We start from the raw sequence: 22,936 nt of genomic DNA on the forward strand, positions 1-22,936 counted from the left end.
TGAGATCATCATGTTCGAATCAGAACTTATTAACACTAAATATGATATGGAATGCTTTTGTTAAACTTTAATACCTTTATTGTACCTCACAATGAAAACCTTGTTTGGACTGTATGCTTGATTGCCTCCGTCACAATAGATCACTGTGAATTTTATTGCCTTCCTATCAGCTTTAGGTTGCAACCATTCTTTGCTAATCTTCTTGCCTGTCACCAGACCTCTAGCTGCTGTGCCAGGCCTCCTTTTAATAAGAAGAAACACTTGTTGAGTCCTTCCTCACGTTTATACTTTTTATCATAGCCGTTACCCAAAGGCAACAGTTTAGACAACTATAGTTATCCTAACAGTGCTCTTTTCCTCCTGAAAGGAGATGGAACAGTTGAACTGGCAAATAGAAAAAGACATATGATTGGAGGACAAAGTTTTTCATAGGTATTATGTATTTTGCTGCTTTATAAATTCATTACCCTGCAAGTAAAAGCTCACATTGGACAAGTTTATTCTAACTGCACAACACTCTTGGATTGTCAGTTATTTCCTATACAGAACCAGAATCCATTAAATGTGATTACTTACATAATAACAGAGCAGGACAGTCTTACTACAGAACTACAGAAGTCAGTAATACTAGCACACTTACAGAAATGTTGATTAATGTGTATTGTTCATTAAAATGGTTCATTTGTTTATGTATTTCAGTCTTACTCTGCTATAGTATTTAGTATAACAAGAGGCCATAAGACTATAAAGACTTTAAACTCTGTGAAAATCCTCTGCTATGATTAGTATTTTGTTTAACATGGATTTCACACAAAAATGCTGACATCCTCATTGAGAATTCTGGATAAGACCTCGGCCCTGCCCACCACCTGCTTGCTCCAGGTCTCCAGGTGAAAGAGCAGAAAGTATCAAGATGGTTAGAGGAGGAAACATCAGAGAGACTCAGCCACATGTTTGAGCCTCAGTCAGACCCAGACTCAGATGAGGAGTCTGTTGAGACCAGAATCAGAGACTACCAGACAGATCAGAACAGTTAGCATAGTTAGCATCTTTTATTTGTTTATGTTGTTTGTTAGCTTGTAAATGGCAGTGGCTGACAGTGTTAGTGGTTGTGCTAATGCAAACTTTCTCTCTCTCTTGGTTCCTCAGGTTATATGACATATGAATCCCTGGCTGTCTGAATCTGTTTTTATGACACATTTTCATTGCAGTTCAAGGTGGAAACACTCAGACATGGTGTTGACTGATTATTTCACTCATATATCTTGTATTATATAAAAAACATCATATGAACATGTTAACATGGTTATAGACTTGATTTTCATCTGAAAAAGTTTAAGTAGATAGCCTATTTCATAATCTTTTCAATCCAACTTCTACATCCAGTCTAATTACTATAAATGAGTAACAGGTGTTAAAATAGAAGAAAATGCTCATGTGACAGTCTAAGCCTAGTGAGCATGAAGTTGGTTTATATTGTCTCTATTATCATATATACCTTGAACTACAACAAACGAGCCCAGTGAAACACAACCCAAATTAATGAGTACAACCAAATGTGCTAAAGTCATTAGTTTTGCATACTAAGTTGTATTCGCCATGTTTTGCTGACATCCTTGGGCAGTTACAATGCTCATTACCCATGGCTTCCAGGAAGCTGGGTGCCCTCGCACCCTAGAGATCAACGTGTTGCCATAGTAATGGTAGAAATGCATGTCTGCCTCACAACAGGGGAGATGGGAAAAGAAGAGTCCGGCATTTCATCCCATCATTAGCATATTAGCCCCTTAGAGCCAATGAGACGAGGCAAGGTAGGGGAATACTCCAAAGGGACTGGCTGTGACAATAGCCCTCCTCCTTCTCTGTGCTCTCTTCCACCCCCCTCTCTCTGGGGTAAAACCCCCGTAATCCTGAAGGAAATCTCCCCCCTGTTCAAACCAATTCTGCTAGGAGAACTTAGTTTTAGTAATGGTCATTCTGAGTTGGATATTATGTGTGTGAGTTGTGGGATAGTTTGTGTTTGTAGGTAGTGGAACAGTGTTAGAGCTGTGCGATGATGCTCAGACCTCAGCAGCCTCGTGTCTCTTTATTTTGGCCTGTCTTTGAAGTGTCTAAGGAATGTGGTGCCTGACTAGCACACGGATACAACTGGTCTCATTTCCAAATTGAGTTCCAGTCTTTTTTTCTTTTTTTTTAGTCTATCAAATAATACATATCTGCTTTGTATCCATTTTGAACCCCTTCATCCAGATGTTTGGTGAGTCTAAACTAACTCTGTTTTATGTTTGATTGACTTGTTGAGCCCTAAACAGTTAGACTTCTGTGTTTGAGGGCAGTCACACCTGCAGCTTTTTGTCTTGTTACTTTTAGGTGAATGAGCTGGGGACATTTAACATATTGGGGCTTTCATTGCTTTTGTTTTATGACCCTAATACTCTGTTATTGTTTTGATTGTGTTTTGTCTTATCATTCAGTATGAGGTCATCCTTCATTTAGGTTAAGCCACGATCAGCAAGAATTACCATTTCAAAAGCAAATGCAAGTTAATCTTTGAGGAAAAAGGCTTGTAGGTAAAACAAAATCATCTGTGAATATTCTCCTCAGCTTTAAGCTATTATTAATTAACAGGCCATTCCTTTCTCCAGGATGTTTAACGAAACCCCTGTGCAAGCTGTTGATTTTTGAATGTGGTCTGGTTGGTACCGGAGACATTTGAAGTGAGATGGGGCTCTAAAGTGATCACTCAGAAAACAGTCTCTCCCCCTGCCCCCATTTCAGGCAACTGATTCACTTTCCTAGCATATCTGTGCTGGCCCAGCTGTAGCCCTGACGATAGGCCTAATAAAACCAGGCTCATTTGCATACCAATAGCAGGCGCCATGTGTGGCTAGCTCCTAGTGCCCCAGAAACACGGACTGTGAGGGGACAAGGAAGACTGAGCTCCATGTTGGCTTTTCTTTGTCCTCCAAATGAGCCTTAACTCTAATCCACAATTAATTTTGTGGAAGTGTCCCAATTTTATTGAGTTTAACCAAATCTGTCTTTCTCAATCTGTGAAATTAGTGTAGGGTGCAAATATAAAAACTTCTATGATTCATTTGAGCCAGAGGTTTTTTTCAGGTCTTCATCTGAAGGAAGCTGTTGTTTGGACCTCTTGTCATCAGATCACTGAAGACCTTTAGACAAGGTGACTGAGGGTGCAGGACCTCTCGACCTCATGGCTTTGTAGGGCAACGGGAAAGACAGCAAGCAAAGCTTTGCCTATAATAACACCAATGTTTCACAGTCCCCTCTCAGTACGAGTAGTTACCAAGGTCTAAGATATATCTGCATAAACCAACATTAATGGCAAAGAGCTAAAAACAAAATTTCATAAGTGTTTGAGTGTGAGTGAGGTTTTTTTTTGTACAATCTGTTGAACAGTTTACAAACAGGCTGACAAATTAAAGGAAAAACCTGAAAACCTGAGTAAAAAACGGGATGTCAACATCCCCATCCCCAGGGCACGAGGTGTGCGGGAGTATGAAAATGATGTGACTCATATGTTGTGACCTTCACAGTAACCAGATCTCAATCTGGTTGAACACCTACAGTTAGACGGCGCTCTCCACCACCATCAAAACACCACATGAGGGAATATCATCAGTTATTCAGTTCAGAGTTCAGAGACTCTGAGAATCAATGACAAGAAGCAGTGAAGCTGTTCTGGCAGTAGTGGTGGTCCTGCACCTCACAAACTGAGACACTTAATGTAGGTTTTTCCTTTAATTTGTCAGCCGTCTGCAGTCTTTGGTCAAAGGTCAGAAGCTGATGTGTTAAAGTGTACCTACAGTCACAGAAAACAACCCAAACTAATTTTTTTCCCTTTCACCCCCCACATTGTTGCTACATTACTGCAGGTGTAACTGCAAAAACTGACAAAAAAACCCCATGTGACTGTCAAACTATGTCAGTTTTGAACCTCAGGTTGTCGGGGGGGGGGGGGGGGGGGGGCAGACGACAGCTTGGGTTGAGGGGTGAGGCGGCTGATCTGATTGTGTAAGAGATTCTCTATTCTCTTAAGCCCCCCACCCCATGCTGGGGTTATGTTCCCCCTGAGACCATATGGCAAAGTCTGGGCGCAGCCAGCTCACCTCAGTTATGTAGTATTTTATTAACGAGCCTAATGAGAGAAGAGGAAAACTGCATGACTCATTCTAGTGTTGTCTATGTTGTGTTTAAGGTCCATCGTAGAGGTGTTTTTTTTTTTTCATTTCTCAACTTAACTCTCAAAATGTAACAATTTGCTCAAACCTGAGCAACACAAATGTGACCAGGAGAGGGAGCTATGACACCATCAGTGACCATCTACTCCTCTGTAGACTGTGTATTATAGTCTGATAGTTTGTCATAATGCAATAGGATTAGAGAACCTTTGTCCTCACACTGAACTCTACAACTCATTAACCTTGATGCAGTGCTATGATTGACTTCAACAATCAGAGCCAACACTCTAAATGTCAGCTGGTCTTTGTCCTGTCTTCTACTGTGAGTCCAGTTTACTGTGGGTGAGCTCTTGGTGTATGTGTTCCTCCCCCTTGCTGCCTAGGAATATGAAAATGGTGGATATTGTAGCTCAGAAAATGCCCTCAGAGAATGACGTGCATGTGGCAAGAAGCTTTCTCACGAAGATTTTGCGAAGTTCCATGAGGTACAGTTCTGTGGCTTCATCGTAATCAGTAGTACCCATTCCCCTTTTTTCCCTCCCCTCTCCTCTCCCCTCCCTCCCTGTCTGCCCTGTGCCCATGATCATATTAATCATTCGTCCAGTAATAATATCATCTTCATTCCTCTCATAGCAACTCTCCCTCTCCTGAGGTTTATTACCTGCCCTCACTGGCATGGCTTCTTGGATTGTCATTAGCTGAATGATGTTCATCCCGTCTGTACAGCATGTCATACCCTGTGTGTCCATGACATGTAAATGCATGTTTTGTGTTTAATATTAATAAGGAAATTAAATGTTATTATAATATTTGTTCCTGTCATTTTGTGCTCATGTTCTGTTCACCTTCTCTTGACATGCAATTCAGAAAGAACCACTTTAAAGGGTATGTTTGCTGTGCAAAACAGACAAAACAGTTTCCATCTGTGAATGTGAAAGTGTTGCAGTAAAACAAGTAACAAATGTTTTCCTTGTGGCGTGGCGGCAGCAGAGTTGCAACACTTGCTATATCTGTAAATTCTAGTTGCACTGAATCATCTATGGAAGCACACATACTGTTTTCCATAAGGGGTTGGTCTCTAATCCAGTCTGTGTTTTCTGCCCTCTCTGCAGGCGGAATGAACCCATAAGCAGGCCTCACTCCTGGCACTCCACCAAGTTCAACGAAAGCCAATCAGAGACTGCCAAAACACAGTCTCCACCCACGCCAGTCTGGCACACCAGATATGATGCAAGGTAACGCTGGGATCTTGAAGTTTGCCTTTTGAGTCTGTTAGATATCAAACTTTATGATCACTTGTTGATTGCCCAGAGAACAATTAAAAATGAAGGTTTTTGTGTGTAAATAATGACAGGGCACTACCCAGGAAATCATGTCCTGTGTTGTCACTTTAGTGCATTGGCTCAAATGAGTTAAGGTTAATTTTATTGACTGTCATGATTCTAAAGACATTACTGTAAAAATGGCATGCAGTTTGCTTTATGCTGAGTTTTCTGATGTGTTGCTGTCTCCAGCTAATGAGCTGTGTCACCAAAGAGCTAATAATTAATTAGATCTAAATGATGTCATATGAAGTATTAGAGTCCATAATTTATAACCTGGTTACCATTAGCAGTCTATGGGTAAATGTCTATGTTTTACAGAAGGAATAAGTATTTTCATATTTTCAAATTTTGTCATTTCCATTATCCCCCAGCTCATCCTCAACTGACCTCTCCTCTGGCTGGGAGCAGACAAACCTGCGCAGAGTGTCCGACCAGTTCAGCTCTCTGGGCAGCATGGACAGTCTAGAACATGTCCCGCACCCGTACCCTGCTGGTCAGCTGTCACCTGCCAAGTCTAACAACAGTATGGAGCACCTCGGGGGAGGCAAACGAGATTCAGCCTACAGCTCCTTCTCCACCAGCTCTGGCACACCCGACTACACCCTCTCAAAGAGCAACGCTGCCTCAACAGAGAACATGCTGTATAAAGTCAGCCAGTGGGATGCAGGAGGAAAGCACAATGGTAGAAACAGCCAGATCCTGACTGAGGGAGGCAAACAGGACGACAGGCTGACGTACTTTCAGATGCCAGGAGTTAGCGCAGGTTCTGAGTGTCCACAGATTGAGGACCCGGCTGGCTCCCGCCATTCTACCTCAAGCAGAACCAGCTTTGGACCTGTTTGGAACGTCCCTGAGAAAAAGAAGACTGCATCCCCATCCCCTCCCCCACCCCCTCCACCTGCACGCAGTGACAGTTTTGCGGCGACTAAGGTACATGAAAGGGGGCTTGTTATAGCTCACCCTGAAGGACCTGATTCACATATCTCCTCTAAGGCTTCCACTGAAAACCGCCGCAGCCACAACCCCTCGCTGAAAAATGACAGCGACGTTTTTTACTCCTCATCTGATAAATCGAGCCACAACCAGTTCAACTCTAACAAGCAGTATTCCCTGTCCAGCAGTGACGTCCGGCAAGGCCAGCCATACCATCAGAGACACCACAGTGACAAAAGCACTTTTTATTCTCAGCCCTGGGCTGCGTCTGTACCAAAACCACAGAACGCAGGTGGCTACCACTGTAGCATGCAGGAACTGCCTACTAACGGTTCTACACAACACTTTGGTCAGAACCAGAGAAGGACCTTAAGCACCTCCCTGTCGACCACAGCCACCGACCAAAACACTGACAGCAGTGGACAAAGCCGATACTACTGTGTCACCACCTGCCAGCCCCTGCAGCCTACCCCCCAGCTGATGTCAGGAAAACCAGAGGACAGGAGGAGTGTCACAGGTGTAGACCTGGCACAGAGCGGAAGTGAGCGTAATTCTCTGAGCCCACAGACAGTGGCCAAATTGAAGTATCATCAGCCCCAACAACACTCGTCGCACAGTAAAGACAGTAATGGATACAGCAAGCACCAGGTTACGACTGTACTAGAAACCTCTGCACCTAAACCCAGCTCTGATGAAAGGGGAAGCCATAGAGGACACAACACCCAAAACGCAGAAGCTCCGTACGTGAGTTACCCTCCTCCCAGACAATCTGAACAGCGAAGGTCTCTCCCACTACATCACAGAGAAATACCCCAAGACATTAGATATCACAGTCAAGCGTGCAACAAAATCAGCCCCCAAGCAACCCCCATGCTGCACTCTCTATCCATGGACGCTGCGGACCAAGATGAGAAAACAAGAGGCGCAGTCTCTGAGGAGTCCCTTGAAAGTAAGCAGGTGAAGCGCACCGAGCGTTTTGCCACAACATTGAGGAATGAAATCCAGATGAGAAGAGCCAAGCTGCAGAAAAGTAAGAGCACAGCTGTCCTTCCCGGTGCTGAGGGCGAGACTGAAGAAGATCAGGATGTCTGGAAGTCCACTGAAATCACCACCACGACTTCTGCAGATGGATCCTTCACCAACACCTACAAGGATCATCTGAAGGAAGCACAAGCAAGAGTGCTCAAAGCTACGTCTTTCAGGAGGAAAGACCTGGAGCCAGTCTTAGTGGAGAATCCTGCAGCAGAGGCCTTACCCAATTACTCATCCTCAGCGCTGGTTCGTAAAGATGTCACCCCTCTGCCGACCGTCACAGAATCAGTGATGAGTAAATCAGGGTCTGCCACTGGTCAGGTGACTCGCATTGGAGGCCGGAAGCGTTTTCCTGCAGAAAAGAAGGTGAGATCTTTCTCTGAACCGGATAAAATCCATGAAGTTGGGGTGACAGAAGATCTCCCTGGCAATGAAAATACAAGCTCCTCACTAGACCGACAGAAGCTCTTCAAGGAAACTGAGAAACCAGGGTTCCCCGATCACACGGCCCCTCAAAGCCATACGGAGGACCGAGGCCAAGATCTCGCCTCCATCAGTGCACCAGCAGATGCAATGAAAAGGATCGGCAGCAGAGAGTACACCGCGGAGACCCAGAGAGTTCCTTACTCTGCACACAAGCAATCCGTCCAAGACCAGCAAAGGCTGGGCACCTTCGCTGAGTATGAGGCGCGGTGGAATATACAGAAGAAACCAGCAGAAACGAGAGCCTCCGGGCGGTACCGGTCAGCTGATAACATCCTGGATCCAGGACCAGAGGAGAGAACCAAAACCACCTGTTTCCATGAGAGATCCAGATCCTCTCCCTCAGCTGACATCTATGGGCAGGTGAGGCACGAAGTCAGACTGTTTGTAATCTCACAATGACAAACATTTTACTGGAAGAATAAAGAAAAATGACAGGGTCTCTGGGATTTAACTTGGTTTTAATCACTCAGATGTTGCAACTGTATCAAGCCCTCGAGGTGGCTTTACATCTCTTTAAGACAAACACACTGACTGAAGTGAAAGGAACAAAAGGAAAAAGCCAAGTCAAATATTAATCCGTGTTTGTTCATAACGACACACCCTCATGTTAAGGAAGAGAGAGGGGCATCAGCCTGCTGAGTCTTTTCACCAGTGGAAAACTGGAGCATGACTTTGTTAGAATAATGAACCTGGCTCTCGGGGTAGCTGGAAGCCTCAATTCTGTGGATTTTTTTTTAACATAACTGTCTGTGTGTTTGTTCAACTTTATTTACAGAAGATTCCAGTTCCTGCAAGAAAGTCTGAGACAGAGTATTCCCATACTGAGAGAAAACCTGCTGAACTGCTCAGCACTGCTACAGGGTAAGTAGATCTCATCTGTTCTAACCTGTTACTACACCAACAATTGTGCCAGTGGGACTACTTCATGTCTCAGTTGTATAGTACAGCATACAGAATAACAGTCTTTTTGCATTTGATTTTTGTCTGTAGTGTGTATTGCAATACTATACTGTACGGTGTGTTTTATTGTTTTTATCTTGCACCTGTGTCTTCATCATCGTCTTATCTTCGTGTTTCTGCTCAGTGAAAGACGGCAGTGAGACTGTAGAGGGACAGTGAAGTCTTTGTGATCTGTCGAGGCATACCAGTGGCACTGCCCTGGTGCAGCTGTGACAACATAAGCCGTCTCTCTTGCTGTGCTTTGTGTCGTTCAGTGGAGGCTCGCTGGTGTAGGCAAGGCATGTGTGTGACAGTGAGGAAGTGTTTCTGTTGGAATGTAACAGGGACTCGAGTTCAGGGGGCCGGTCACAGGCATGAAATTATCATCAATAAGATCTGCCACTTTGCATAATTAGATATCTAGCCCTGCCAGAGGCACGGCTCCATGGGTGGTGGTGTCGTTCAGCTGGTTGGTTCCAGACAGAAACATCTCAACCACTCTGATTTGCATGAAATTTCCCACAAACTCTCATGGTCCTCAGAGGATGAGTCCTGTTGAATTTGATGATCTCCTGTCTTTTCCTCCAGCACCACCATGAAATTGACGTGTGCGGTTTTTAGTTAAATGTCCCGACAACCATTAAATGGATCATCATTCAGTTTGGCTCACACAGCTGCCTCACCCTCAGGATGAATTGTAATAACTTAAAAAACTTCTCATCTAGCTAACATGGTGGTGGCCACCATGTTAGCATGTTCATTGTGGACATGTCAGGGTGCTGACATTAGCATTTAGTTCAAACACAGTCTCTCCGAGCTGCTGTGGGCTGTCGACTCTTGTTTAGCCTTTGTGTTTAAGGGAACACTCTTTGGTTCTTTCCAACAGTTAGATGCAGGCCACAGAGAATCAGTTTGACTGTAACTGCTATAACAAGCTAGATGCAAACCGCCCTCGAACAAGAACCTGTGTGACCAAAGTCACTTTTTTAGTTGTTGGGTAAAAAGTGTGGAAACATGAACTCTGGTTGGAATTGTTTTTAATAACCAGCCTCAGTCCCATGTGTGTGTAAGGTGGTTTGGTCCCAGTAAATTAAACCTGCTCTCCTGGTGACTGTTTGTTTTATGGGCAGGGTAGAAGTGTTTACAGGTAACACCGATGATTTCATTTGATCCTTTGATGATCCCATATGAACTCCAGGAATTTCAACATTTGAATTCAGCTGTTCACTTAAATTTTTAAATAAAGTACATTAATTATTGTGTATTTTTCTGCCAATCAGCCATTGAATGGAATCCAGTCACACCTATTTTTTGCCTCAAAATTAAGGGACACTGCACAAAGTTCACCAGTTTATCAGCCTGACATTGTGTCTTCTGGTGAGGAGCTTTTCAAATAAAAAAATAAATAACCTTGATGACATCATCAGGGTTATCTCAACTTTTAAAATTTTAAAAATTTAAAAAGAATTCATGTTTCAAACTGGAGGTGAAAGAAATGGGAAGTTACCAGACAGATATGAAATATGCTATTGCACTTCATCATGGGAAATGTAGTATCCAGTGACCTGGAGACAAAAGCCAGGATATATCGGCCTCTGCTGCTTTGATTCTGTTTCCTGTGAACTTCAAGGAAAAACTAAATTGCTGAAATATTATCCCGCTATTGCAGATCGGTTTCATGCATTGTAGTGAAGTTTTCTACAGTAACACATCCACCTGATCTATGCATTGTGTGCATTTTTTATCTTAATGCCAGGTTTTTAAAAGTAGAAGTCAGATGATGAACTGTTGAATTATCACTGAGAATGATTCTGAAACTATGTATAGTGACTTCATGGTGAGGATGACTTCATGGTGTGTAACCAGTTATTCAGGACTCTTTGTGCATTATCTAAACTCCCACTGGTGAAACTCATTGAAGGGTGTAGGGTATCCTGTCTTGAGCAACCTCACCACACCATATGACACTCACGTTTGCATTACAACAACAGTGTGGAGGACGTTATTGTCATTCAGAAGTCTGAGAGATGAGCTAAGTGAGGCGTGCTCCACCCAGATAGTGTTATTGATACAGGTGTAAAGAGATACCAACAGGTGGCTTCTGTCACAGAGAGCCAGCACACAGACACTCACTCACTTCTACCTCTGTTCTGTGGAAATGACAGCAGTAAGAATTCACCTAGGGTGAGTCACTACAATATATTTTCTTTTTTTACAGATTTGGTTTTAAATCTATTGTATTCCTAATAATCCTATGCTTCATATGTTTGTGCTGCTGGTAACAACAGCAACAGGAGATTTCTTCTTTTCAGTCTTAATATTCGGACACCATTGACAGACAGAGATGCTGAAGAAATGCTTCATCATACAGACACAGATAGTTAAGTCACTTTTCTCGGGGTTGTGTCATGTTGTCCGACATGAATATGTGTCACCGGTTGAATACCAACCTCACAGTAATATAACTAGTGGGTAATGCTGGCGTCACATTTCATGTTCGTGTGAGGTAACTTTCTCACACTGTATCCAGAGCAGGACGGAGGGTGTGAGCTTCAGCCACAGTTGTTCTTTTGGGTAACTTGTCACAGCTTGTAAGAATTCAGATAAGGAGGTTTGAGTTGTGGCCACACGTCGCTGTGTTGCGTCTTGTGACTGCAGAATCAGTATAATGTGAAGTTTAATCAAAGCTGCGTGGTTCATGTGTTAATGTTACTGAGAACTCCTAATTGAATCTGTATGAGAGCACAAATGGAAGTGTAATCTTTGGGCATGAAACCAGTTCATGCTTTCCACTGTGTTGTATGGTTATTATGCTAAATTTTCGAGCACATACTGGTCCAAATCTTAGTCCACAGTCACTGTGATCTCCTGACACTGACCTTTTCTTCCTCCTCTGTGTCTGACTTTACCAAAGAGTTAAAACTATAAATGTGAAGCAGGCAGGAAAAAGTGATCCGGTCCTGCTTCTTTGCTCTGGAGGATTATTTATTCCTCTCTGCAGACTTTGCGGGAACTGAAATATTCCTCCTCAGGCTGCCAGCTGAACAGTTACCAGGGAGGAGGCTTTCAGAAGCCGGGGAGACGTGTGTCTTGTCATGCTGGCATAATCACAGTGGCTGCCACAGAGACGCACACGTCCTCCACCACAGTGTGTTATTTGATAAAGCTGCAGATGATAGTTGGTGCTGCCTCGCTGTGTAATTAAAAGCTTTCTATTCCTCTGTTCCTCAGGTTCTCTGACAGAGGCCCTGGTGACTGTAAAGTGAGAAAAACACCAGTGGAGTTTGAACATTACTCAGCACCACCCCCTCCGCCCATGACAGGAGCCAACCCTGACAACAGACACAGAGCTGCGCCTGCCACCGTGAACCACAGACCCACATCTGTCTCTCACAGTCTCACAGAGTCCGGCCTCCCACAGCCTGGGGACCACAGCCACAACGAGCTGCCATCTGGACTGAGGAGGAAGACCTCTGCGCTGGAGAAGCCTCCCCCTCCCAGATGCCCGGAGGTCGACTCCCACGAGTCCTTCACCGGTTCCCAGAGTGAAGTCTTCACCCACTGCGCCCCTAACACTGATCCTAACCCCGCCTTTGTCCCCACCCACTCTGCAAAGGGAGATTCTGAGCAGGGCAAAGGACTTGTGGACAAAGGACAAGGGGCAGTACATCATCTATCAACATCCAATCCTCAGCCTGGCTCCTCTCCCCCGGCTTCCTCCCACAGACCCTCAGGGCCAGCCAGTATGGAGGGGCAGCGCTCACCATCTCCACAGTTTTCCCCTCAAAGACTCAGCGACAAGCCTCCTGTCTCTCTGCAGGATGAAGACTCAAACAGGTAAAGTGTTTTGTTTCATCACTCAGGATATTCAGTGCCTCAGTATTACTGCAGCTGTAACCTAGCACCCAGTTTAGTCAGAACACAGACTCTAACTCCTCTGCTTATCTTTATGCTACTTGTACAAAAGGGCTTATTGAGAGTCGCTGCCTCTGTAGAATCATCATGCAACATGTGAGTGCTATCAAGCCACAGTAAATTAGAGGGATTCTCCCAATTTCTGTAAAAGCCACTGGTGGTTTCAGCATAATTCAGTTAAATGCTGAAAATGTAAAATGTAGTCTAAACTCTGCTTGTTCAGCCTCTTGATTCAGGACTAATTGATAGCATCTGTAGTGAACTTCTGACTGTACAGTAGGATTATTACAGCTAACAAAACCAAAGCGGTGGGAGGAGTCCACAAGTCTTCCAGCACACTGGGCATGGAAAAATCTCAGCTGCCATCATGCAGTGAAACTTTAAATCATGTGTGGAATAACTGCAACAAGAGATTTCCTCGTCGCTCAGACAGAAACTTCTTTTTATAAGTTTGTCTGTGTTTCCTTCTGTGATATTTCAGGATGGATCATGTGATAGAAAACCAAAGTTCTGCAGTGAAGAAAGTGCCCATCAGGATCATCCACTCAGAGGGAGGCACAGACAAGGAGAACTGTCCATATTTGCAGCACAGTGACTCCTCCACTGTTGAATCTGAGGCTCCTGGTGTTACCAGGCTCAGCAGTCTGGGAGCTGCAGGGCAGGACTCTGTCTTCTGTGCCTTCACTCGGCAGAGAGAGCCCGACCCAAAGCCCCAGAGAGACACGTACATGACCACTGTCAGAGATCAAGTCAACTCCAGCTGTCAGCAGCCACCGCAGCCCGCAGACGAGCCCAGCAGCAACAGGACAGCTGTGACCACGGGGCTGACTGAGGAGGACCAGAAGAGAGAGGAGCTGGCCAGGGACATCATGGGGAAGGACAAGTCACTAGCTGAAATTCTGGATCAGAGCAAGATGAAGACCACCATGGACTTGATGGAGGGTATCTTCCCTGAGGGGGAGCAGCTGTTGGAGGAAGCTCATAACCGCAGGAAGGTGCCCTCGAAACAGTCGACCTCGCGGCCTGCGGAGGAAAGGTCAGCCTCACACTTTAACCTCTGTTTGACCCGAGAGATGTCTTCACTATACTATCTGTGATCTGCTGGAGTTCTTAACACGATTTTTACTAGGGCTGAGCAATGAATCAAAATCTTATCAGAGTCACAATGTGGAACATCCAAATCACAGGGGCAGCCCTTTTTTTTTTGATAAAGGTAAAATGTGTCACAACAGACTACAAGTGAAGCATTTTGTTGCTACAGAGACACCCCAGGATACAAATCATATTCTCCAGATGTAAGGCAACATGTTTAAATGAGTAAAAAAAATCACATGATCATCATTTATATTTTCCTTTCCCACTTAAACCATGACTCATGTTGCAGTCCCAATATCTGCCAAAAGAATCAAAATATGATTGGTTTTGGTTTTTTTTATATAAACCCACAGCGCACTGTTGACACATTTCATTATTACATAGCTCACCTGCTTCCTTTGTCTCGTTTCACCTCCACAGTGTGTATTTGCTCTCTGTATGTGGCGTTTCTTCAAATGAGATTGAAGTCAGTCATAAACATGATGTCGGAAAAAGCCACCAAAAGCCACCTTCAAACTGTTTTGTATTTTTCTTCCAAAACACACAATTTGTATGATGCTACTTGCTTGTTACCAAAGAGTAAAACTTCAAATCTTGCTGTCAGAAATCAGCAGAAGAAAACATAACGTCAGGTCTGATCAACCTGAAACCGTGTTAACACAGCAACATTCAGTCAGAGCAGCGCCACAGAGAATAAAGATACTAAACCGTCGTACTAAAGCTGCCATTCATACATTAACTTTATGATATTAGACCAAAGGGGAAACTTCTGAAGTTACATGGTTACACTGAAAGCTTGAGGAGTCACTCACCTAATATGAAAATAGAAATTATGATTTGATTTGAAACAAAATGTTTTAAGCATACAAGTTGGTGTGATGTTGACTTTTAGTGAATTTATTGTCACATAAGCTCCCAGCTACGACAGGCTGCTGCTCTGTGCACCAGCATGAGTCAATTATAACAGCTTGAACACCACATATTGCCAGAGAAGCTGAAAGATTTAGCTAAAAGTCATGGATAAGCAGTTGAACAAACAAAGTGTCTTGCAGAAAAGGTTTGGTACCATTGTGATAGGTGGCTGCCTGCAACAAAGGATGTTTGGATGGTGGACAATTGGTTGGACTTATTTGGTTTGGTGAGATCGAAACATAATTTGTTATTTGTGTTTCAGGGAAAAGGAGGACAGTATGGCAGCAGCTGCCACCATGGTGACCAGCTCTACATATTACAGCACATCCGCTCCCAAAGCCGAACTCCTCATCAAGATGAAGGACATGCAGGAGCAGAAGGAGGAAGACTCAGAAGACGAACTGGACATCAATCTGGCCAACAAGAAGGTACCATTGAAGGATGTTGTAGGATCAGTTGACCATATTACTTTCCATTGATTATAATCCCTTTGTGACCTTTTTCTACTGCACTGGTTTTATCTGAAGATCAGTGAGAACCTTTTGGAAAAGTATTAACCACTCAGTCTGTTCTGTTTTCATCACGTAGCAAGAGTTGATCGACAGCCTCAGCAAGAAGCTCCAGGTGTTGCGGGAGGCCAGGGAGAGTCTTCAGGAGGACATCCTGGACAACAACGCTCTGGGAGACGAGGTGGAGGCCCGAGTCCAACAGGTCTGCAAACCCAACGAGTTGGACAAGTTCAGGATGTTTGTCGGGGACCTGGACAAGGTGGTGAGTCTGCTGCTGTCCCTGTCTGGCCGTCTGGCCCGAGTGGAGAACGCCCTCAACAGTCTGGAGGAGGACGCTACTGCTGAGGAGAGGGTTAGTGAATTAGAAAATCTTCAGAAATCTAACTGATGGTCTTTGACACATCCACACAAACCCTAACACTCTTTTCCTTTCCAGCGTACGTTGATCGAGAAGAGGAAGCTGCTGATCCGACAGCATGAGGATGCGAAGGAGCTGAAGGAGAACCTAGACCGTCGAGAGCGTGTTGTTTACGACATCCTGGCCAGCTACCTGCAGGAGGACAGCCTTGCAGACTATGAGCACTTTGTCAAGATGAAGTCTGCGCTCATAATTGAGCAGCGCAAGCTTGAGGACAAAATCAAACTGGGTGAGGAGCAGCTCAAGTGTCTGATGGACAGTCTGCCAATAGAACAGAGGCTGACCTTGTGAAGACATTGGACACTGTCTTTGAAGTAGCCAAAAGCTCTGATTAGGACCACTTATGTTCCTCCAAGTTGCAATGGAAGCCTGTGTCCAGTAGAGGGAGACAGAGACAAGACCCTGCAGAGACATACAGCTTGTTTGCAACAAGGACTGTTGACGTTTTTTCAGTTCACGTCTCCTGAGGTGGACATATCACCACTAGGACTGATAGCATCCATGTGTAACTCCTTTATGACAGATGCTGCTTTTCTTGGCATCAACCAACCACTGTAGCTAATGTCTTTCTGTTTTTTCTGTTTTTATTCTTTGTTTTTGGCTTTTTTTTTTTTTTTTAGTAATTTATTGTAGCCTTTTGAATCTGTGCAGGAGGGGACAGTATTTTATCTTCAACTGATCTGAGCACCCATGCTACCTGATGTGTGTTACACGCTGAGGAATTGAGAGTATTTATCATGTTTAATGTTAAATAATTTCACACCCTGAAACCCCTTTTTTCACACAGACCATGAAATCTGGCCAAATATTTCAGTCAACTTAAACCTTTTTGTGAACATTTATATATAAACTAGTGGCCTTGTACTATGATTGTTGTGCCCTCACTTTCCTCACTGCAATAAACAAGAAGACAGAAGGATGTGAGTGCAGCAGCCGAACCCTGTGAAGTACTGGTCATTTTAAGGAGCACTTGTTGAACGTCACTGAACAGAAGAAGCACTTCACATCCAGACTTTAAACTCAAGTAAAATCTACATTTAAAGTGCCAGGGGAGTCCTCCACGTCACTGCAAACACTGTCCGTTCTTTAATCCACTTCTGCACGTTGCTTCCGTCAGTGCTGCTTTGTTTTATTCACAGCCAGAGAATCTTGTTTAGATTATGATGTTACCACATGTAAGTTTACCAAGTCTGTATTTTTGTCTTATTACTTCACTGTGTTTTGTTATTCACGGTGCAGATGTTTTCATGCATAGTGACCACAGATGTTACTCGACTTCTCTAGATAATTTCAACGCTAATATTTTGTTCAGGTTGATCATTTTGCAACCAAATATGGAAGGAAATTGTTCCAAAGCATTTTGACCAGCTTGAACTTGAATCTATCAAATGTCTAAATTTCAGACTGTCAGGATTCAGTCAGTCTCCCTGAGGATGTTTGTCCTGCACATGTGAATATGTTACAGTTTGAAACGCTTTGTGCACTGCTACAGCCTGACTCTTAACACTCTATCAGCCGATCTCCTTCATGTCGAATAAAGAGTCCGCTGAAGTCACTCAGTCTCGTTTGATTGATTTCTTCTCGGTGATCAGCTCACGTCCATTGTCACTCATTAACCCCACCACGCCCGCCTCTCTGCTGATAACGTGGAAGGTAAATACTTTGACATGACAAGGAGAGTCTTAACACTCAGGTGGTACAGGGTTTCCACTCCACAGCTGCTGCAAACATGCGGACCACCACTCAGATTCGTTCTCCTGTGATAAAGGTAGTGTCTGTGGAAGGATTCAGTCACAAAATCTGAGCTTGAGACACATCAAGGTGAGTAAAAGGACAAAATGTAAGAGAGGGTTGTTTTATTTTACTGCACAACCTGCTAAGGTTTAAATCATTAACTCCAGCAGTGCTTGAACAGATTGTATCTACAGTTACAAGTTACCACTGCAGCTTTGAGGAGCTGTGTTCTAATTCTTTAAATTCATTTAATCTAAAATCTTTTTTTTCTATGTTCCAAAGGTTATCGCCCCGGCCTCACCACACTGTATTTGTAGAGATTTTATATCCTGGATAATTTAGCAGACAGTAGCAGAATTTAAGAGTGGAGCGGTCTACTGCTTTACTACCTTGTACCAAAGGAATTGTGGGACAGAAACTTTAAATGAGCGAATGAAATGCTGGTATTGTTTGTAAAAAAGGAGGAATTTCAACATCAAGTTTTGATGCTGTTGAAGTTCTTCTTCCATGATAGTAATCTGAGTATCTGTTGATGCCTGCTTGTACAAAAACAACTGCATCATAGTGAATAATGTGGATTATCACACAGAAACCATGTTGGTAGCAGGTGTTTTATTTTTCCAGTCACGGTCTCAGTACATTGCTGTACACGGCACAGTGTCTCCTGTCACTGCTGGGGCCATAGCACGAGAACATAGTGGTGAGAAATTAAAGGAAAAGCTGAAAAATGAGGAGAAACAGGACGACAGCGCCCACATCCACAGGGCTCGAGGGGTCAGTGACGGTTTGATGAGTTGGTCAGAGACGTGAAGGGCCAAGCCACGGATCATCAAAGCTGCTCTGGCAGCTCATGGTGACCAGAACCTTCCTAAGACACTGTGTCAGTCATCTGTACATACATGGTCTTTACAAAGGATTAAAAAAACTTTAATTATTTGTTTATCAGTAGTGAGTAATGAGTAGTATTAGTAATTTAGAGTGTACATGGACACATATTTCAGATAGTAGAGTATAAGAATCTCTCTGTATTGCAGTTGCAAATATACAGTACACTACTGCACCAGTATTGATATTTAAGAGCTCAGAATGTGGCCAATGTTCATGTTTCTTACAAAGGCACATAAAAACATTTTTGATAGTGAATCCTGTTTTTAGATTATTGACAATGGAACATTTTACAGTGTAAAACTATATTTGTCAGTGCTCTGGTGAAGACATGGTTTGAAACTATAAAGTTTTTTGAACTGGAATTTCTTATCATTTATTTGTAGACATAAACAATATATCTACAACAAGATTATTTGCCCTGCACTAAAGGTAGCAATAAATATGATATAAAGTATAATAACAGTGAAATAAGAACATGGAGCTGCTGTTTAGACAATATCTACATGTCATTTACTAATTTTCTCCTCCTGCTCCACCAAGTACACCTTAAATGATCAGTTCAACAGTTTTCATAGGGCTCTCATTAAAACTTTCTTTCCTCTTTGAGTCTCACAAGAAAAATTCCTTTTACCGCCATTGTGTTGGGCTGGAGACAGAAATCTCTGAGGAGACTGTCTCCAAACCTCAGCAGATAAGGAAATATGTTTTGGCCATTTGAGTGAATTAACCCTTGACAATTTCAAGTATGTTGTTATCCTCCTCTTACATTCACATACACTCTTACAAGTTTCTCACAGTGAATTATGATCAGCAAACAGAATTTAAAGGTCCCATATTTTACACTTCTTGTTGTATTTGAAGTGTTGATCTCCATCAGAAGATATATTTGTGGTTTTAAGAACCAAAAACCATCTCAGTGTAGTTTTACATCTCCTCTCTCAGGCTTCTCTCTGGAGCTCCAGTGACAACAGGTCAGAACCTCTCTTCTGATTGGCTGACTGTTTTCTGAGTGATCCAATAAAAATAGAGCAAATTTCAGGTAAACCAAGTCCTGCAAGGTTGGATGGTGGGTCAAGGTGGACAGGGCTTGGTGCATGGCCAAGGGTGGTGACTGCTTTGTTGTGACATCACAAAGTTGCAGAAGTCCTGACGGCTGGTTTTAAGGCTCAGTTTCTGAATACAGGCTGTGTGCATTTCTCTGTGGACTGAGGCTTTGATACTTTCACAGTGTTAATATAGAACTTAGACCTGCTTTATCATCAAAAACACATGGACATCTACCTTTATACAACATGGGACCTTTAAAGGTGCCATTTTACATTTGATAACACCAGGATATGACTGTGTGGTTTAAACTGTTTAAACACAGTTATCTTTGTTTGTTTTCATCAGGTGTGATGGATGTCAGTGATGCCGACTCGACAATGTGTGAATTAGCGGTCAGTCTCTCAGAGCATTAGGACTCACACTGGACAGGATGATTTATCTGGTTCACACAGCTCACTGGCAGTTCCTGGGCCTGGCACTAGGGTTCCTGGCATGGATCTTCACCATGACCACAGCTGGCCTCAATGAGTGGCGGCTGTGGCACGTGGCTGACGTATCTGTCATCAACTCAGGCGTGGCTTGGGTGGGTATCTGGAGGGCGTGTTTCTACAGCCACGTCCTTCCCAAGATGGAGAACTGTCAGAGCATCAGTGTCTCAGACACCTTTGTCCCAGTGGAGATCCCCGTGGCTCAGGTGATGATCATGGTGGCAGTGATCTGTGGCCTAGTAGCGAACGTCATCGCTGCTGTGGCCATGAGGATGGCCTACTTCTCTCTGGAGGATCGCAGGAACATCAGGCTGGTCTTCGTGCTGGCAGGGACCCTGTATCTGCTCACGGGGACGGTCTCCTTGGTGCCGGTGGTGTGGAACATGAACTCTGTTCTCAACAACAGCACTATAGACTTTCCTCCTGAGTTTCACCTCCCTGTGGCTCCTGTCAGGCAGCAGGTCGGCTCAGCCATCGGTGTGGGCATCTTTGCCTCCATCCTGATGCTCATTAGTGGACTGCTTTTCCTCTCATACTATTACGCCTGCCACACTCTGAAGTCAGAGGCCCCTAGAGACACCAGGGACCCGCTCCAAGGTCCTGGGACAGTAACAACCATGGCACAGGAGTCTGAATTGCCAAATGGAGTCAGACAGGGACGGAATAATCCTGCGTTCCACAGTGAAGAAGTCTCATGATGGAAAAACCCGAACCTCAGGAATGCCACATGCTACAGAGGAAAAGTCACATTCAAGCACAGAGCTGCTGAATCAATCACATTTTATTATAGTTTTACATGATATTATGCCAAAATTCAACATCATCCGGACTAACAGATGAGAATTCACTATCACTGGACCATAATCTGAAAAATGAAAAGTACTATTAGAAAAAGCATGATTTTTATTTCTCATTACACAGTGTTATTCTCATTGTAAGAATTACTGACAATGTGACATTCAAATGATGGTATCGCCTCCATATTCAATAACACTCCTGATTACACAAGAGAAACAATAAAACAATATAGTGGAGTAATGGTGTCCTGAGCAGGGAACGAAGTCACACATCCTCTGTGTGCTGTATTGTTGTGTTGTTTCTCTGTTCTTTGTTTAGGTAGCATGGTCTGGTATGGTCGCGTGCATGCATGTTAGTGCATGTGCATGTGTGGGTTTGTGCATGTGAGTCCCTCTGTTAAACTGTTGGTCCTCTCCAGGTTTATAAACACACAGGCACCGCCCACAGGTGAGATGACACAGTGCAGTATGCCGCTGCAGAATTTCCTCCACTGCCTCCACTGTTTCGGCTAAAAAGGCTTCAGACAAAGAAAGAGATGAGACAAGAGCAAAGGTAGACTGGCCATGGGGATTGTGGTGGACCGTCAAAACATCCATAAAGTTTTTAAAGTTTTTACCGGCTCCCTCAGACTCATTTGCGTAGCCAGTTCCAGCGGATAAGTGTTAGGTTGGATTACTTTCCCAGTCCGACCATGGAGCCAATACTGGTCCTGCTTTACTGAGATGGAGAATCATACGAGCTGTTAAAGGGCTCCAGCTTGAGTCAGAACTGGTTTTCTTCCCCCACATGTGTAAGTAATTTGATGCTACAGCAGCTCGATAACGTTAGCTAACTTGCTGTTACCAATATTCTGAATTTGTTTGGCAAATGATGCTATTGCTAGCTGGCTAACTGTCAGCATAGCTGTGGAGCATGTCATAAATGCTAGCTTGGGCTAATGGTTGTGGTTAGATTTTTTTTTGTTGGCCCTCATCCACATGGTAACTTTGTTTAGTTGTGCTTCTTGTTGTGTGTTTTGTGACCGCTGTGTCACTCTCTTTGTCTGTCTGCCATTTGGTTTTTAGAGCTGAAAAATGTTGCCTGCTACAAAAACAGCACTCATCAAAACAGTAGTCCAGTGGTCCAGTTATGGACCAGAAAACCAAACCAATGAGCTGAAAGAAGCTAAAATGTTCTGTAGAGCTGAGGGGAACTGCAGAGCTTGTGATAATTGTTCGTGGGTTTGTCACCATGAGTGGCACCTTTCACACACAAGCAGTCATGTGATCCATTATACAAAAATATTGATGATAATAGCTTTACAGCTTGGTAATACTAAAATCTAAATCTAAAAGTTGTGGCTCATATAAAGTGAGTATAGCTGCCAGAGTTCAGGGACAGATTCATATCTGCAGATGTTATAATAAACTATCTCTTATATCCAAATGTTGGCCTGAGCGAGCAGCCTGAAGGTTCCTGTAATAACTGATCAGCATTATCACCACACAGGCCGGGGGAGGTAACATGACATGCCAAGGTGTGGGCTTCTAATGGGCCCCATGTGAGGGGGGATCTTAGCAGGTCAGGTTGACTGGGGGCCCTGCTCATGTGACCTGGGTAGGAGGCTGACGAGAGCAGGCATGTGAGTATGGAGAGGGTGATTGTTGCCAGAGAAGGCACACATACACACACACACACACACACACACACACACAGTGGCCTGCTGCACCTCTCTGGAGGCGGCTAGCTGCCAAGGAACAAAAGACCCTCTTCAGCCGAGCACAGCTCTCTGTCAAAAACAGAAGTCCAGAAGTGGATGAATGGTAGACCTGACCACTTCAGGAAGGTGGTGGGGTGTATTATCACAGTCAGACAAAAAAAGGCCTGTTGGTGCCAGTAATCTGTAACAGGGAATCCACTGATATTAATTTAACAAACTAAAACTAAATATTATTCAAAAGCATTCCTCTAGATAAGAGATTTAGGGAAAATATTCCAATAACTCTGTCCAGCCTTTGGTGTCTGTCTTCACCACCCTCCCACCTCTCTTTGTACATTCCCCTCTGCAGATAAGCCGACATAATACCCTGAGCTGGTTATGTTTTATCTAATCTGTTATGCTAAGTCATCTACTCTATCAACTGTAATGTATAATGGAGCAACACTGATAAGAAGGCTCCAAGAAAGGAAGGAAGGTAATCACTACAATTAAAAACCCTTAAGATGCGTCATA

The 22,936-nt window shown here is 43.7% G+C and overlaps 2 protein-coding genes across 5 annotated transcripts in view; both read left to right on the top strand.

Moving 5' to 3' along the window:
• Window positions 1-17,324, top strand: part of shroom2a (shroom family member 2a) — a 37,675-nt gene extending 20,351 nt beyond the window's left edge. For all 4 annotated transcript variants that reach the window (XM_071487051.1, XM_071487053.1, XM_071487052.1 and 1 more), the window contains 8 exons: window positions 5,318-5,440; window positions 5,902-8,341; window positions 8,757-8,842; window positions 12,152-12,757; window positions 13,317-13,871; window positions 15,105-15,270; window positions 15,431-15,703; window positions 15,788-17,324. In XM_071487051.1, coding sequence (XP_071343152.1) covers window positions 5,318-5,440; window positions 5,902-8,341; window positions 8,757-8,842; window positions 12,152-12,757; window positions 13,317-13,871; window positions 15,105-15,270; window positions 15,431-15,703; window positions 15,788-16,060 — 4,522 coding nt within the window. In that variant the 3' untranslated portion in view covers window positions 16,061-17,324. The remainder of the gene's footprint in view (window positions 1-5,317; window positions 5,441-5,901; window positions 8,342-8,756; window positions 8,843-12,151; window positions 12,758-13,316; window positions 13,872-15,104; window positions 15,271-15,430; window positions 15,704-15,787) is intronic.
• A 95-nt stretch (window positions 17,325-17,419) lies between these two features.
• On the top strand, window positions 17,420-20,949 carry cldn34a (claudin 34a). The gene is made up of 2 exons (XM_071487061.1): window positions 17,420-17,590; window positions 19,784-20,949. The coding sequence occupies exon 2, from the start codon at window positions 19,869-19,871 to the stop codon at window positions 20,622-20,624; it is 756 nt and encodes a 251-aa protein (XP_071343162.1). The 5' UTR covers window positions 17,420-17,590; window positions 19,784-19,868; the 3' UTR covers window positions 20,625-20,949.
• Window positions 20,950-22,936: the final 1,987 nt, after the last annotated feature.

This window comes from Trachinotus anak, unplaced genomic scaffold (genome assembly GCF_046630095.1).
Source record: "Trachinotus anak isolate AG129_WGS33_773 ecotype Australia unplaced genomic scaffold, CSIRO_AGI_Tana_v1 ptg000010l, whole genome shotgun sequence".
NCBI lineage: Eukaryota > Metazoa > Chordata > Actinopteri > Carangiformes > Carangidae > Trachinotus > Trachinotus anak.

Excerpts from the sequence above, each read along its gene's own strand:
- cldn34a (XM_071487061.1), top strand. The coding sequence starts at position 19,869 with ATGATTTATCTGGTTCACACAGCTCACTGGCAGTTCCTGGGCCTGGCA.